Source organism: Onychostoma macrolepis, chromosome 09 (assembly GCF_012432095.1).
Source record: "Onychostoma macrolepis isolate SWU-2019 chromosome 09, ASM1243209v1, whole genome shotgun sequence".
In the NCBI taxonomy this organism is placed as follows: domain Eukaryota; kingdom Metazoa; phylum Chordata; class Actinopteri; order Cypriniformes; family Cyprinidae; genus Onychostoma; species Onychostoma macrolepis.
The window spans coordinates 3461252-3479338 of NC_081163.1; the positions used below are offsets into that span (position 1 = coordinate 3461252).

Consider the following 18087-nt stretch of genomic DNA (forward strand, 5'->3'; position numbering starts at 1 on the left):
AAATACAAGCATGTGCAAAGGCCAAAAAGCATCTTAACATAAATTATATATTAATAGAATAAATTCACTGTATATTCTATGTGTATCTGGCATTAGATAGCCTGTTCTATGATTATGAGGGACAAAATAGCATCACATTTCTACATTGATGACTCTTTGAAGAGACAAAGAAAGAAAAAAAATAGACCTACATTTGACCTCTGAGTAAAAAGGACAAATTACACAATAAACATAATATTAATTTCATGACCACAGTTATAAAACACATCAACCATGCATACGAACATGCTATTGTGTGTTTCAACAGATCAGACTGGATACACAAGTACAGTGATATTAATAACAACCCAAATGCGCGCAAACGCAGGCACAAAAGCACACTCGCCGCTGATTGGCTGGAGCAGCGGCAGGCGGAAGTCGAAGGCTTGGGGATTCCCCGAGGGAAGTTCCAGCTCATTGTAAAACATACAAAATGTTCATTTGTACGAATTAGTCCATTTCCTCCCGTTAAACGCGTAAATATACGTGTAGCAGCGTCGCGATGTCCAAACTGCGCTTAGCTTTAAGCGTTTGGGCTGTTTTGGAGTGAAGGTAAGACGCTAGTGCTGCACACTAATGAGTGCACTTACTTCATTCACTTCACTGTGTTCAGATATGAGGGTGTTTGACGGGTCGCTTTTGCTTTTAGTTGGTCGAAAACGCCTCAGGTTGTCCGTCATTGGGAAGTTTGATTGTGTTTGCTGTTATATTTCTGTTTCTTACTTGTTTTACTAATATTGAAAGTGTAAAGTTTGCTGGAGGTTTCCTGGAAAACTTTGTTTTGAAACACAGCATTGGTATCTAGGCCGGGGCTAGTTGTCACAAGGTAAAAAGGTTTAGTTTTGAGTCAAAACTCCAGTTACACAAATGCTTGTTTTACATTATCATCATGTTCTCATCTGTTGGCTAACAAGTGACCACAAGAGACGAGAAAAAAATAACTTGAACTGAAAGAGTATTTTCTATAAATCAGTCAGATTAGGGCAGGGTGTCACATATGTTTTATATGTTGGGTTTTTATACAATATTAATCGGCCAAAACAGTGGTGTGTCATTTTGGCAGGTTGCCTATTACATTTCCGCATTTTAAAGAATAATTTTGTGTGTGAAAAGCTTACAATAAGTTCTTTAATGTCAAGTTCCCATTGGGACAACTTGCCCCATATAGCCAATATGTGTGTCAAATGAGCAGTGTGTTTTGTCCTGGGTGGAAAAGTTCAATATGTTTTTGTAGACAAGACTTTAAGGGCTGATTCTATATAGAAATTGGCTTAGTTTGTGAAATATTGACCGGTCCGGAATAAACATGTGACAACTAGCCCCGGCCTTCCTGTAGAACCAGATATTAAAGTTTTATTTTAAACAAATTTATTTAGACATTTTAAATGACTCCTCCTGCTTTTATAAGTGATTTGGCCATGTCATGGTTGACATTTCTTTCCATCTCTGCAGTGTTTGGCAAGACTATACTGAACTCAAACTGGTTCTAACATTGTTATTATTATTATTATTATTATTAAACGCATAAATGTTACTTAAAAGTAAAAAAAAAATGACTAAAGATAGTTTATTCTTCACCAAACCCAGGAGTTTGCAGTGTGAAATGTAAAAAGAAGATAGAAAAGAGGGCAAACTGAATTTTTAAATAAAGCTATGCACTAGTTATTAAGTATTTTTTGACACAAAATAAATCTCAAGCGTTTATCCAGAAGCCTTTCGATCAAAAAGTTTAAACAAACTTGTTTATTTGAGCGTGTTCAAACTTTGGACTGATTGTGCAAATAAAAAATTGAAAGAAAAATATAATGTATATAATAAATTTATGTGTAAATGTATTTAAATATAATACATTTATTTTTGCGTGTTACATTTCTGCGTTTTTAAGATGAAAATGTGTAAGAAAAGCCTACAATGGGATGTTTAATGTCAAGTTCCCATTGTGACAACTTACCCCGCAGCCAAGGTGTGTCAAATGAGCGGAGTTATTTAATGTTTTGGAATGGAATATTATAGTAAATAATAATATTTACACTGAAGCAGTAATCAAGGCGCTTGTCACGCTATCAGGATTATCACATTCATGTAATGTGGGCATAACATGAGATGTTAAACTGGCATTTTATGCTTTTAGTGTCTCTATCAGAGAATCTGTGTGTTGATGAAGCTTGTGTGTGTTTGTAGCCGTCGCTGACAGGTCCAGTGCTAATCTCACTCCTCTGAGTTAAAGAAGGAGTGTGTAAGAGTTTGTGTGTGCCTGGGACTAGGGCCCGGGACCGCCCAGTTCGGAATGTTACTGAAGGCCCCGGAATGGACAGGACCATCAGTGAGCAGCTCAACAAAGCCTTCGAAGCGTACCGCAACGCGTCTATTGAGAAAGAGTTGGCCAGAAAGGAACTTCAGCATAAGGTGCTGTTTGTGAACTATCGGTTCCATCAGAAGCGTTTTATTTGAATCGGTTTGCCATGTGTGACAGTGGGCAGACACTAACCTATTGCTTTTGCAGACCGAGCAGTATCAGTGGCACACTCAGCATCTGGAGAGAAAGATAGAGGAGCAGGCGAAGACCATCTCACATCTTAAAACTGAGCTCAGTTCCCTTCGTAAACATGCATCAGGTTGGAAATGCGATTTATTATTACATCTTCAGAACTAAATGGCACACAAGACTTGCACATGTATATTTATTGAAAGTAGAAGGATTGCCTTTATTGATTTTTTAATCGTCTTCCTTGACTGTAAAACATTTTATTAGAGTGCCCTGCTTTAAATGATACTATGAAATGTTTTTACTTAATACATAAACTTCTTAATTTTTTTTTATAAAATTGGTTTTATTTTATTTTTTTATGTGTGTAAAAATAATACTGTTTCAATTTTTGTATATAATTCATTGAAAGTATTGTTATTAAGACTATTTTAAATCTTTGCCATACATATAGCCTTTGATTCTGAAATGGGGTAAAATAATTAATAAATTAATATAAATAACTCAACTAAATGGTTTGTTTAGTATACACTATAAATACTAAGATTAAACTCTTTGCAAATCAACTTGAGGCATCAAAATTAGGCAGTGCACACACCTCATATGCTGCTTATGACTATTTTCATATAATAGTAGAGTCGTTAAACTGTCAAGTAACACAAATGTAAATATGGGAACTATCTGATGTTCAAACTTCTTCAAAATCGACACCCTTTGTCTAGATTCTGGTCCATCAATTCAAGTGTTTAAGCAGAAGCCTCTATCTATCTGTCTATCTATCTGTCTGTCTGTCTGTGTTTTTATATATCTATATCTATCTATATATATATATATATATATATATCTATCTATCTATATATATATATATATATATATATATATATATATACACATATACTTTTATTAGCATTAATTAATTAAATTAAATTTAGTTTAGTCACATTTTAATATGATAAAATGTACATGCCATGCTCAATATCAAAAAATGTTTAGAAATCATTCTAATTAATGTCTTTCTTATATTTATATATAGTAAAAAAACAACTAATTTGCTCCGTATGCACTATATAAACTAATATTGAAGTCTGTAAGACTATAAATAAACTTAAGCATCAGACAATTGGACAAACTGCATTATATGAAACTGATGAACTTATAGTAGTATTATTTTTAGAACATTAAATTAGGTTGCATGTTTCATGCTTAATGTGAGAGTCAGATGTTATTTTAGCGTGCAAAGTTCACAGATGCTACCGATGACATGCATGCTTTGATGTGATGAGTGTTCTTGTTATTGTTGATGAGTTTGACCGTGATAACGTGGCTGTGCTTTTTATTTATTTTTTTCGTTTTCAGGGGAGGTCTGTGAGCCAGCGTACAGAAAACAGGAAGCAGAAACCTTGTCACCTAGCGATCATCACTCTGACAACCCATCCAGTTCCCACAGGACTAACCATTTCCTGGTGGGTGTTTTCTCTTATAAAGGGATGTGACTCTGGCCAATGTTTGATTTCAGAGTTTTGCATTTCCTCTCGGTGACTTGCAACACTTTGTCCAAACACAACAAAATGCACCAAGTTGTTTTTTCCAGTTATTGTGCAAATACACATTTGGTTGTGATGTAATTGTTCTGAACGGACCGAAAGGACCGTGACCTCAGACCTCCCAGCCTTTATATTGTGTTATCATCGTTAACCGCCTGTAAGCACAGACAGACCTAATAGCTGAGTTTGCCGTGCTTTGCTAGTTACCCACAGTTCACTTGAGGGTTAAGTTGTGAGAAATGTGTGAAAAAGATGTAGTTCTCTCTCTTCACAGTTTGATATCATTTTTCATCGCTATCTGTCCATAGTGAGAATGTTTCTCTAATTGAATCCAGTGTGATAATTCTTCTCAATTGTTTTAATCTATGCACGTTTTAACCCACAGGGGGCACTAGAGCATAATGCTTTCCTGTGCTCCGGTGGATCTCTAACCAGTGTAGCACAGGCACCGAGAATTGAGTTCTCTCTTATGAAAGGAGGTGTCACTTTTTTTAGATGACTGTTACCGAAAGATATAGACATAACAGTTTGAAATGGCTACTTTCTCCTTTTCCTGAACTTAATCTAGGGTAGATAATGGCCTCCATTCAAGATCTGTATTGGGCTTAACCTGTAAATGTAACAAAGCATGTTATTCTATAGCAAATGCATTCAAAGGCGCCATAATTAAGGAAGAAAGAAGTTTTTATGTGAACTTGTGCAGACTTTGGAGCTTATTAATGGTCTTTTTAGAAGTATTTTCTGCTGGTTGAGTCACACAAAACTCCTTAGGTTGAGACATTATTTTCACAACAATTAAGTCCAAATCCGCCCAGTTCTCTTTAACTGTACTGCAAAAAAAAAAAAAAATTCTAATTTTCTTCAATGTTGTTAATATGAATTGTAAAATATCTGTATATATCTCATGGTAGAATTTGTTGTTTTGCCTTTAATTGATGCTTATTTAAATATATATATATATATATATATATATATATATATATATTTTTAATAATACATTACTTAAGGAATTATTTTAATATTAATATAATAACAAATTATGTTATTATTATTTTATTGCAATAATAAAGTAACTGCAGCAAAAATTATATATATTTTTAATTTCTTAAAAATAAATAAAACATCAAACAAAATTTATTATGGTAATTTGGGAGGGAATGTTATTTATTTATTTATTTTTAAAAAGAGTATTGTAAAGTTATTGTGTACAATTCATTGAATTATTTATATTAAGACAGTATATATAATATAATAATCTGTTATTTAAATCTCATTATTTTTGAGTTTACTATGAACATAGCCTTTGATGCTGATGTGATGTAAAAAATAAAATAAAAATACATTAAAAATAACGGTCCCACTTTATATTAGGTGGCCTTAACTACGATGTACTTATATTTAAATTAATCATTTGGTACTGTGCACCTATTGTGTACATGCATGTTTTTACATTGTACTTATATTTTAAAAAATACCTATATGTAATTACATCTGTAATTAATTTCTGTAATTACATTTATAATTACACTGTTGACCCATCCCTCACACCTTAACCCACCCTTAAACCTACTCATACCACCAAACCTGTCCCTAACCTTACCCGTATCCCACCTCAATAGCAGCAGAAGTGTTTTTCAATACAATATGAACACAATAAGTACATTGTACTTATTTTTTGATGTAAGTACATAGTAGTTAAGGCCACCTAATATGAAGTGTGACCAAAAAAACTTAATGGTTTGCTTAGTATACACTATAAAAATAAATATTAAACTGGTTAGAGATCTGGTCAAACACAGGAAAATGTTATGCTCATAAAAAAAAAAAAGAAAAGAAAAATGCATTGTTGTAATGAGAATTTTGGAGGGGAATGGCATTAACTATAACTGTTAAAAATAATGTCACAATGGAAAATCGTAATGGTCCTAAAAATAGGCTTCATTTTGTTTAGTATAATAAACTTAAATTTTTTTTTTTTTTTTAATGTACACATTTTAAAGAGAAAAATGTATATATTTTTTTAATCCTACTGAAAATATGTCTGAATCTATATTCTGACATACTGTAGCCGTATATTTAGAATTAATGTTTGGAAACGGTTATGACATTCTGTGTATGTTTTTGTTCTTGAGCAGATAAATGAACCCACAGAGTATTCCAGGATGCTTCCCCATACAATATCTGCTGTCTGCGAAATGAAGAGGTACATGAATCACATCGCTTTAAAAAATCCATTTTTAATGAAGGATTTTACACTTCAGTCCCATGGGCACCCAGACAAAAGGTTTAATCTTGAGCTAAAACAACTGATTAACAGCTCTGTAGAGTTTGTTTATTGGAATTAGCAGGTCAGTATTGTTCTTGCAGAGTATATTTTGTATAATATCTAAATAACATTAAAGGAAAAAGCAAAACTGATCCAGCAAAAACACCCCTGATGCCCCGTGCTCATTAAATACTTATGCCTTTCCACTGATGTGGGGTCAGTTTGGAAAAAGGGGAGGTGAACATGTCTACATGTTTGTAAATGTCATGTAATATGACATTTAGAAGTAGGGAGGTTAAACCTAATGGTTTATGGCTTTTTTTGGTTCAAGTTAACTAGGTCTTACTGGGGAAAATGTCACCGAAAGTGAAAAGGATGACCCAGATATTTAAAATGTAAAATGACCCTGTGATGAATAATATTTTTTGTAGTGGGTGAAAATATTTTGTACACGGTTTCCAACATTGCAGACATGTGGAAAATTATTGAAAATGAACTGAAAACACATAACTGATATACACAAAATGCACGTTTTGTGTGTGTGTAGGTGTATGTATATATATATATATATATATATATATATATATATATATAGAGATATATATATATATATATATATATATATATATATATATATATATATATATATATATATATATATATATATATATCTATCTATCTATCTCTATATATATATATATATATCTATCTCTCTCTCTATATATATATATATATATATATATATATATATATATATATATATATATATATATATATATATATATATATATATATATATATATATATATATATATATATATATATATATATATAGAGAGATAGATAGATAGATATGTGTACGCAGTATATAGATAGAAAGATAGATATAATATAGCATAATTAGATTGTTAATTGCTTTATACCTATTATTATTATTATTTTTTTTTTTTTATAAACTTCATTTTTTATATATATAATTATAAAACTGTGATTAAAACTGTTCCCAAAAAGTTAAAAAATAAAGAGTTTACTTTTAAAGTTTACATTTTGGCACATGTAAAACAGTTCCCAGTGGAGTGTGAGTCACTAGATATTCTGGATAAAGTTGTTGTTTTTTTCTAATCTTAACACTGATGTTGTTGTTTTTAGATCATATTCATTTTGAAAGACCCCAGCAGACATTTGACTTCTTTTTCTCTTTCGATTAGTGAGAATGTACTGGACACTTGGCAGGAAATCCAGGGGACTTTCCAGAGGATTCAGACTCTAACCAGAAGGCAGAAAGATCACCTGAAGCGAATCCACAAAGGAAATGAGACCGCTAATGGTAAAGTCATTTTTTAAAACCTAATTTGAAATTTCGGACTAATATGCTTTATTAAATTATAGCTGTTACACCACCTCACCACCCAAGTGTGTTTCTTTCCATTCTAATTAAATTAAGTAAAATAAAAACTGTGGAGTTACAATTACTTTAGAAATGTCACAACAAATTAGTAATTATATAGCTAGTAGTGTAATGCAGCATACTAGTAATTATACATTTCATTGTTTGTTCTTTCCTGCAATTAAAAGCAGAAATACTTGACGCAAAGCCATGGTGTAAGGGCTTTTTGCTCCAATGACCTCTGACCTCCACGCAGCATTAAAATAGACTCAGCAGATGAGCATGTTCAATTATCACTTTGATAAATGTTGTTTTGAAGCAGCACACTGTTACACAATTACGTGTCCTCTGTGAAATCACTTGGAAAACAATACGCCAGTGAGATGTATTTTTGGACGTGGTTGCATGATGGAAAGCATGCGGAAAAGACGGTGTGTTTTTGCCCCACGGAACGTCCGTACGTATTAAACGTAATTAGGGGTGATTGCTAAGGAAAGCATTAATAATAGCTGATATTATTGCTCGTACTCAGGGTTAGGGCTTCTGGAAAACCCCAAATATATCAGTAATCACCATGCAAGTGTCTTAAAAAGTATTTGAAAAGGTCTTAAATAAGATCAGTAAGCCTTAAATGCATAAAGTCAAGGCATTAAATGTTGCATGTACTGCAAAAATATTTATATCTTCCTCAGTATTTTTGTCTTGTTTTCCAGTACAAATATCTAAAACGTCCTTAAATCAAGATAGATTTGCTTGAGATGCAAAATGAAGACATGAAGTCATAAAATTAAGTGAGTTTATGCTTAAAACAAGAACAAATATCTGTCAATAGTGCATGAAAACTTGTTTTCACTTTGAATTAAGTAGAATTTTCTACTTAGCCCATTGGCAGATGGCAGATCATTTTGATTAAAGTCTCAAAGACTTCTTATGTCATTCTGCTTCTCAAGTAAATGCATCTTGATTTAAGAATCTTTACATATTTACACTGGAAAACAAGACAAAAATACTAAGGAATAACACAAAAATTGTTATCATAAGGTACAGTAAAAGTTATTTCTAGTTATTCTAGTGGTTGGGAGCAGATTTTTGTAACATGAATTAAAAAGTAATGGAAATCTGTTGGAAGTTGTTTTTTACTTGGTCTTCAAAGGGTTTTTACAATGTGTTAATAAAACCCTGTCATGTAATAAGAACACTTTATGGACCAAAAAAGCTACACTTGTCAACCACCTACAACACTGGTGTTTTATAATTCTGGTTTTACAAATGAAAAGTCCTTTTGGTTACATCACAATACAAGAACAGTAAAAAAAACCAAACAGATTTATTGGCATCACTGTGGATATGCTCTCAGGTTCATTTAGTTATTATTGAAATAATAATCACCAATCTTTTGAGTACTTTTGAGAAGAGGTAAAATAAACAAACTACACGACTAGATCCCTTTAGCCAGTTCAAAAAAATATGTATACTTTTTATGCAAAAGAGGATGTTATGCAGAATGTCTAAGCTGCTGTTTTCTATACAATGATAGTGGATGGTGATATATAAATTCAGGCTCTGCAAGAGTAGTCAGTATGACTTGTTTGCTGTATTTTCTGTCTTCCAAAGCTATACAATCTCTTCCTCTTCTGTAGTTCTCAAATTTGCGGTTGTGCATATTTAATATTGATGCATTGCAGTGTTTCATGGCATGCAAGAATTAATGCTGTTTGCAGTCACTGATGTCAAAACGATGCTGCAGCAGAGAAGAACAACTAACAGTGAAAGATGGGTTAAATTATATAATATCATACTTGTATGGTGCTTTTTTGGCCCTTTGGGGCTTTAAAGTAAATATCACCATTCACTTTCGTTATATGGAAAAGAGCAGCTCAAAGATTCCACCAAACATCTTTTTGTTTCACTGAAGAAAGAAATCAAAATTCCCAAATAATAGTAAAACGGTTATAATATAACAATCTGTCTCCTCGCAGTGATCTCAGATTTTTCTGCTCTTTAAAAACAAATAAAAAAAAACAAAACAACAACAACGTCTCCATCGTTTACAAGGAGGTTGAATTATGAATGTCAGTAATTGAATCTGTGCCATGCTCTGATGATTATGATTTCATAATGTTACATTACTAGCTCCGCGTGCCTTCTCAGTGTGATCACAGACTTTGATCAGGACGCTTCAGAGGTGAATTTCGAGCTCTGTAGTTGATTTTAATTGGCCGGTGTTGCCTTGCAATGGCAGCGGCTGACGCAGTTGTTATGGTAGAGCAATTCTCACTGCATTGTTTGGTGCTAAAATTGACAGAGTTCCTCATTAATAGTCAGTGTTGCATGGTGTGCATATCACTGCTGTGCTTTCTTTGCATTTGCATACTAATGTGCTCATATATAAAATATATATATATATATATATATATGGGCAAGAGAGAGAGATTGACGAGAGAAAATGCTTGATGTCTTGATACTAAACCACAACTGGTTCATCTTCGGGTTCAGAATGCAAGGAAAATTTGAGCTTTTTCTGCACCATTTACATGAGGCCCCTTTCCATTTGTGTTCCTGTTAATACTTCATTAATAGATGCATTTGCATTATTTTGTTCATTTAGCAAACATTTCTATGCAATGTGACTTTGACTTACCATTATAGCTTGTGATCCTGGAAAACTTTGGAAAAAGCTGCAGTGATTAGTTCTTGCTTTTATGCATTTACATTTAAATTAAAAAATGGAATAGAAACAGTTTTCATTTAGAAATTGCTACTATTTTTGTTTTTTACAAATAATTACAAAGAATTGGCAAGTAATGCATTGAATTAAACTTAAAATTTTTAAGCATGCAGACTGAAGTAGTATTTTCTTGTTTTATTTACAACTTGTTTGTTTGAGCGCTGGTGTTGGATAAATGCATAAAGGTTTTGTTGATTTCCTATTGGTTTTCAGAGCAGTTTTCCATGCCCATCCAGTGCACCGAAGACACAGCAGAACAGGCCGAGGCTCCTTTTTCTTCACCGCTGAGGTCAGAGGTCGACGATACTTCAACCTCCACATCCCTCGCGTCACGTGGCGCCGGTCCAGACGGACCGTTTTTTGATTCCCTAAGAGGCCTGAGTGTGAAGTTTCCCCCGAGCACAGAAGATGAGTACGACTTTCTCAACAGTACGCCGGATAAACGGGTGGACCTGCCCCTGCATGGACCGGACCTAGAAGACCACATGCACACGATGAGGGAGGAGTCTTATCCGTCATACTCCGCACCCTCTCCGTCCGCTCACACATCTGCATCTTCTGCGTCGCATGAAAATGTACGAGGTCCCCAACAGGTAAGATGGACACTCAAACCCAGGATGCCTTGAAAGCTGCTTGGTAACTTTATTAAAGGAATAGTTCATGCAAAAATATGCTATGCAGATGTATTTGTTTCTTCATCGGAACAGATTTAGAGAAATGTAGCATTACATCACTTGCTCACCAATGGATCCTCTGCAGTGAATGGACCACTCCAGTCCATCAGTGAACATCTTGTGAAGCCAAAAGCTGCATGTTTGTAATAAACAAATCCATCATTAAAGGTGCACTAAGCAATTTTTGAAAAACGCTTTTAACTGCAGTGTCGGACCATGTCCCAAAACACACTTGCAGCCAATCAGCAGTAAGGGTAATGATACAGCGCTCAATTTGAGTGTACAGGACAGATATTAGCAGATCGACTACAGATGTAAGAGGAAACATCGGAGAAACAAAACATTAAAAAGAAGGGTTACGATCAGGCAAGAGGTAGGTTGTGTTGTTTCTTTTTGATAGATGGGTAACGTTGATTTTGCATTGTTTCACACAATTTACGTGTGTTGGCTTTTGTTTAAATATGCTTGTGTGTCATCTTCGCTTGTTTCCGTGATCGTCGTTATGCCAGGGTTGTGTACGTACGTGTGGGGCGGAGATATCAAAATAGGGACTAGGTCCTGTTGGGGTATGGGCATGTTTGTTTGGTGCTTTCAAATATCAACATCGTTTGGCAAAAATCGCTTTGTGCACCTTTAAGGCATTTTGAAATGTAAGCTGCTACTTCTGGCTAAAATGCTAATGTCCATGATCCATAATAACGCTTCCTCCAGTAAAAAAGTCCATCTCCTGTTGTCTCTCACATCAAAATCCACCCACATATTTGTTTAGAGCTGTTTTGGCTTGTAAACGGGGCTTTATCTGTGCAGATTTCTCTCCTGATTCAGGCGAGATTACTTTTTTGCTGGATGAAGCGTTATTATGGGTTATAGGCTCAAATTGTAGCTGGAAAGAATGGTTTGAAGTTAAAACGTCTTAATGATGGATTTATTTTTTATAAACATAGCTTTTCACTTCACAAGACATTAATTGATGGACTGAGGTGGTGTGGATTATTGTGATGTTTTTATCAGCTGTTTGGACTCTCATTATGACGGCACCCATTCACTGCAGAGGAACCATTGGTGAGCAAGTGATGGAATGCTACATTTCTCCAAATCTGATGATGAAACAAACTCGGCTACATCTTGGATGGCCTGAGGTTGTGTAACTTTTCACTTTTGTTTGAACTATTCCTTAAGAAGTGCAACATTATATGGTGTAGCTTAAATTGTAAGAACAGTTATCAAAATTACATACAACCCGTCTGCTTAAGAAAACATCTGTAACTGCAGTCGTTTTTAAGATTTTCACACCCACTCGAGTTTAAATTTGAAAAAATTACATTGGATTTGGCTAATGCCACTCCAAACTTTATTCCAAAACCTAGTCGGCTGCCTTCATGTTTACTGCCTAGGCAGCATTCTAACTATGATGGAACCTCAGAAGTGACTCGTTCCAAATGCTAATCCACGTGCCACATAAATAGTGTTCCTTATGTGAAGTGCACAGGAGACGATTGCTTACAATAGAAGCAGAAATACACAGCACTGAAATTTTGGTTAAAATTTTACATGTTTAATGCATTTAAATCAGTACCAAAAGGTATTGTTTTGATTTAACATTTCTCTTGACTTGGAACCCCTGAAAAGGTTTTTAATCAAGTTAACCCAAATTAAATTTGAGAATTTGTTTTTGGAAAAATGGGTCTTAAATGTTACTAACTCATGTACGGTTTTCACCATGAAAATAGCCAAAGAAGCTGGCATGGCGTTAAAAAACAAAACTGGGTTATTATCATTAACTAAAACTAAACGAAACAAAAACATTTTTGTTACTTGGAAAAAAAATTGACTGAAATAAAATAAAATATAGAAAATGTAAACTTATTTTATTTTAGTTAGTTGCCAAAGCAACTTTTCTCATTTTCGTTTAGTTTAACTTGAAGTACTAAAATAACTCCAACTAAAAAAAAAAAGTAATAAAAACTATATTGACATATTAAAAACCTAAAACCAAAAATGACAACAATAAAAATAAAATAAAATCAGAAAATATAAAAATGTAATCTAATTGTAAATATTAACAAAAACTATAATATTAGCTTTGTTATACTAAAATAACACTGAAAAACAAACAGCTCATCGCAATGCATTTTGGGATTGTCTGGAAAGGATAGATGCAATTTTGCCACAAAATATTCGATACAAAATGTTTTTAATTTTGGTTAATTCTGAGCAGAAGCCATAGTTTCAGCTCTGGCGTTTTGAGGCCTCCTTTCCAAATAGTTACTGGTTTTGAATGAAAAAACAACAAAAAAAAGCAGCTAATAATGTTCTTTTTAAAAATGAGAGATCACTGTGCTGTGGTCAGGTACAACCTGGTATTTACAGTATGTATTTGACAACATTGCATTAATAATGACGACAGGTCGACCGCAGTCGGCAATGGACAGGTGAACTTTTCCCCTCATAAGAGCGTGTGGGCAAAGACAGGATTCATGCAACAGGAAGTGGTGTGAATCTGAAAGTTTACTGTGGAAAGTTTTTGGTCGCTGGTTTTTAGGAGAAATTCCAGGTTTCCGTTCCGTTGTTTTCAGTTTTTGTTCCTTAAATCATTATTAATCTCTGCATAGAAGGCTGTGTAAAATGTCACCAGTAATTCTGCTTATCTTTTAAAAAAGGCACGTGTTTATGATGCCATAAATGCTGCATTTCTAAAGGTTTTACCATTTATAATAAAATAAAGCATAATGTCTTTGCTAATTCAGTTGTTAAACACTTGTGTAAAACACATTGTGATGAGCTTTGTGTTAATGCATTTCATTCAGAACTTTAAAAGTGTTGATAAAAATGACTTCAATCTACCTTAATCTGCTTTACCCAGTGTTTGTATGCTATTTATGTTTATGCTTATTGTATAGGTAATATTGTGTAGTTAGCTTAGCAATGCTAACAGCAAGCTATTACAATGAACTGATCATGGCTTCTGTGCTCTTCGTATGAAAAGTGATATTGGTGTGGTATGTGCTACCAATGTAGAGTGTTCCATTGGTCACTTGTGAGGTTCCATTTCAGTGACGAGCCCTTAAAAGTCAGCTGTCAATGTAGGCAGAAGACAGCATACTTTGTTATATTGTGTATATGGAGAGACATTTACATTAGGTCAATGTCTATAAAACATATTTCAAAAAATACCATTATACTACACAAAAATTGCCAACATTATACATAATTCATTTCATAAGTTTACATATTTTTTATATATAGGGATCATAATTTATTATTACAATTATTTCTGTAATTAATAATTATATTATAATAATATTAAATGTAAAATGTGTATTATTCATTAAAAATTACATCAAAAATGTAAAATAGGTATTATTTAAATTTAAAATATTATGTATTACTGTTATTAAATATTAATAATTTTATTGTCGTTATTATTAATATATTTAAAATATTAATTAGATAAAGTTATTTAAAAGTGTAATGCACACCAAATTGACAAGATAAATATTATATACAGTTCTGCTCATAAGTTTATATACTCCTTATATAGAATTATAATGTCTGTTATTATAAAAAATATTATTAATATTTTAAATATGTATTATAATATAATAATAATAGTTATTATTATTAACATTTAAAAATGAATTATTATTATTGATATTACCCTGGTGAAGCTATTTGGTCAAAATATATTTTGAATTTATTACACAAGACAAAATCTGAATTTCTACAAATGACCCTGCTCAAAAGTTTCCACGCCCTTGGTTCTAAATATCATATGTTGCTTCTTTGAGCATCATTGACTGTCTTTAGCCATTTGCAGCTGTATGTGTCCCTGGTTTGTCCTGAGCAGTGAAGACAGAAATCCTTCAGTTCCTCTACGTTCTGTGTCTGTGTCTTTGCATCTTCTGCTGAGATCCAGAACAGTTGCGTGAATCAAACACAAACAGTCGCTGATATTAAGAATCAAGGGAATGCGAACCAAATGAAATTGTTTTTGTCTTGTGGAATTTATGTAAATATCTGTATGCAGCTTTGCTTTTAAATGCTAAACATCTTACAGATTCCGGAAGGGGTGTGTAAACTTGCACATTTAAGACTGTATATATTTGCAGCTCTCGAAATTGCAGAGGAAATCTAATTAAACGCATATAAGGAAGGCATAAAAGAACCGTATTGTTTTTACCTGTCCATATGGAGAACCGCAAAACTCACACCTATTATGTAAGGCTCACATCTGCACGGGAATTTGGTGCTATTCCATTTAGGATGTCAATTAGGATGTGCTAAGACCACAGAGAGCTGTGAATCACATATTACCTCGTCTTCTGTGTTGTCGTACTATTACACTTGTTTCTGGACTGTTCTTTTCTGTCTTTGAGCTTAAAAGCATCGCAGATACCTGGGCTCATCTGTTAAGAGCAAGGGAAAAAGTGTATATTGTTGGCAAAACAGACATTTCGAACAGAATGGCTAAATTATAAAGTGTAAATCTGGTGTCATGCAAAAAAGAGCTGCATGGAGTATTTTTCCCATCATGGTGTTTAAATCTTAATATACGATAACAGACTGATTATGAACAGTTGTTTTGTTTATCATATGGCTGTACAGAATGTAAAAAAAAAAAAATGCTTTTTTCACTTCTAGAATATCTGATATTTTATTATCATCATTGTATTTATTGTTGTTATCTTATATACACTGTATATGTATGTGTGTGTGTGTGTGTGTGTGTATATATAATATAATATAATATAATATAATATATACTTTTATTATTATTATTACATACCTACATCACACAGGCATTAGCTTTTGTATTTAATTGCACAAATTTTTATAATTTGATTTTCAGGGAATTTTATCCTGCAGTTTCAGCATATAACTAGTCTAGATACTGATGCATGCTGAATAATTTTATTTATTACATTGCATCATTATTGTTTCTTATTTTATAATTTTATGTGTGTTTGTGTGTGTATATATATATATATATATATAAAGGTTAAATATGCTGACTATTCTGGACAAAATAAAAAAAATGTATATTATAATAATAATTATTATTATTATTATTATACAACTATGCCACATAAAGCCAAAGCAATTTATTTGCACACTTATTTTTTTTTTCTTTTATCATCTTCAGCGTATTTTATCCTGCACTTTGAGCGTGTATCTCTAGTCGAGCTACGGATGCATGCTGAATAGTTTAGTCTTGGCTTTTATTTCCCCATCATTATCTGACGCCAGCTTAACAAATGGATAATTGTCAGTATCGTTGCCCTCATTGCTGTCTAATGTCCTTTGTCTATGTCCAGCTTTTTTGGACTCCAGGCCTCCCGGACTTGTCCGCCCAGGCGCCGGGGACAGACGCTCAGCAGATGAACAGCCGAGAGAAGTGTGCCTTTTGCGAGGATGATGTACCCCCAAATCACATGTATAGCCACCTCAATTCACACTTCAAGAACAAAGCTGGCGATTGACACACGCGGGCAAGGGGCCGCCGCCGGACTGAAACGGCCTTTATTCGTGGCTTTGTTGAGTAGCACGCTGCCCGTCTGAACACATTTGCTCACGTCCGTCAGTGACACGATGAAGAGAGCGGAACCTTTTATTTAATTAGGAGAACTTTAAACGGTTCATTTTAGGGTGGTTATGTCTTAATTAATCTTTTTAGCTGCATTTTAGTTGGAGGCGTTCCGATGACTGGCAGTTTCACTGTAGAATAAAGACGTGCTTCCTTACGAAAGTCATTTAATTTGATGTGGCAACCTAAAAGATAGAGGACGAGTTGCAAACGCTGTTTACGTGAGCTCAAACATCTCACCGTTGTACTTTTTTCCAAATGCAACCTACACGCAGCTCTCACCTGTGCTATGCGAATATCAAATTAAAAACCAAATATCAATTTCTATAATTATTTTACAGTTCAACAAGTGTCAGGCAGCTTCAAACCCTGTTTATGAATATGTCACATTTGTATTGCAATTTTCAGGAATAAGTGAAATGGTCACTGGAGCCACATATCGGTAACTGTATGATTTTAAGTCATACGTCCAATTACACAAATGCTTGTTTTCTGTAGCAATGGTTTCAAACACACTGTCTTACATTACGATCATTTTCTGCATCTTTTCCTCCAAACTAAGTTCTAATATCATATTTTTGTAATATTTCTGTTTAAAGTGGACGCAATAAAACCACACTGACATGCATTAAGAGTCACTATATAATTGAAAGCTTGAATTGTTTTCCTCAGGAGAAATATCAGGCCGGGGCAAGTTGTCACATTTTTAGCACTCTTGTTTTAGTTTTAGCATCGCGGCTGGTAAATTTAGCGATCGCTGGAAAAATGTTCCATTGAAGTGTTGTGGAAGTAATAACTCCTAATTGCTTTAATTTGATCACTTAATTTTAATGCGTACCACCTGTATGAGGGAATCTGTTCAGAATGAGAATAATCTTGGATAATTATTTCAACGATAAACACCATCTGGTTTACGAAAGCACTTCTGCACAGGTATTTCAGGTTAATTAAAACTTTGTTTCTACACGCAGTATCCAATATAAGCTCAATTTGTGATTTACATGCACAATTATCTTATGATTTATAATGCATTATTTTGTGGCCTGGTTGCTATTAGGCCTGTTTTAAGGCCATGCGGTTTATTCACATGAATGAACACGAAAAGCACCGAAATGAATGGAGAAATATGAACTGAATGATTTCTAGATGAAAGACTGAATTAGCTGCTCAAATACTTTAAATCCCAAAAACAATCTTTCATTTTGTTTTCATACGATCACATTATGCCTATAAAATACAAGCTATAAAAATACAAAAAAGCTTTTCTGTGTAATATATAAATATATTTATATATATATATATATATATATATATAAATAAAATTATAATTATTTTTATTTTAAAATTTATAACTTTATAAAATTATACTTATTTTCAGCT

General features: G+C 33.3%; 1 protein-coding gene across 1 annotated transcript; it reads left to right on the forward strand.

Annotated features, from left to right (window-relative positions):
- The first annotated feature begins 407 nt into the window (after positions 1–407).
- On the forward strand, positions 408–17335 carry tank (TRAF family member-associated NFKB activator). Its single transcript, XM_058787872.1, has 8 exons — positions 408–591; positions 2221–2445; positions 2543–2654; positions 3881–3987; positions 6204–6271; positions 7543–7661; positions 10663–11042; positions 16439–17335. The coding sequence occupies exons 2-8, from the start codon at positions 2347–2349 to the stop codon at positions 16601–16603; spliced, it is 1050 nt and encodes a 349-aa protein (XP_058643855.1). The 5' UTR covers positions 408–591; positions 2221–2346; the 3' UTR covers positions 16604–17335.
- Positions 17336–18087: the final 752 nt, after the last annotated feature.

Bases quoted from the DNA above. Each gene is read 5' to 3' on its own strand.
- tank (XM_058787872.1), top strand. From the start codon at position 2,347: ATGGACAGGACCATCAGTGAGCAGCTCAACAAAGCCTTCGAAGCGTAC. The intron at 6,272-7,542 runs GTACATGAATCA...TCTTTCGATTAG, and splicing joins GCTGTCTGCGAAATGAAGAG to TGAGAATGTACTGGACACTT. The intron at 7,662-10,662 runs GTAAAGTCATTT...ATTGGTTTTCAG, and splicing joins AGGAAATGAGACCGCTAATG to AGCAGTTTTCCATGCCCATC.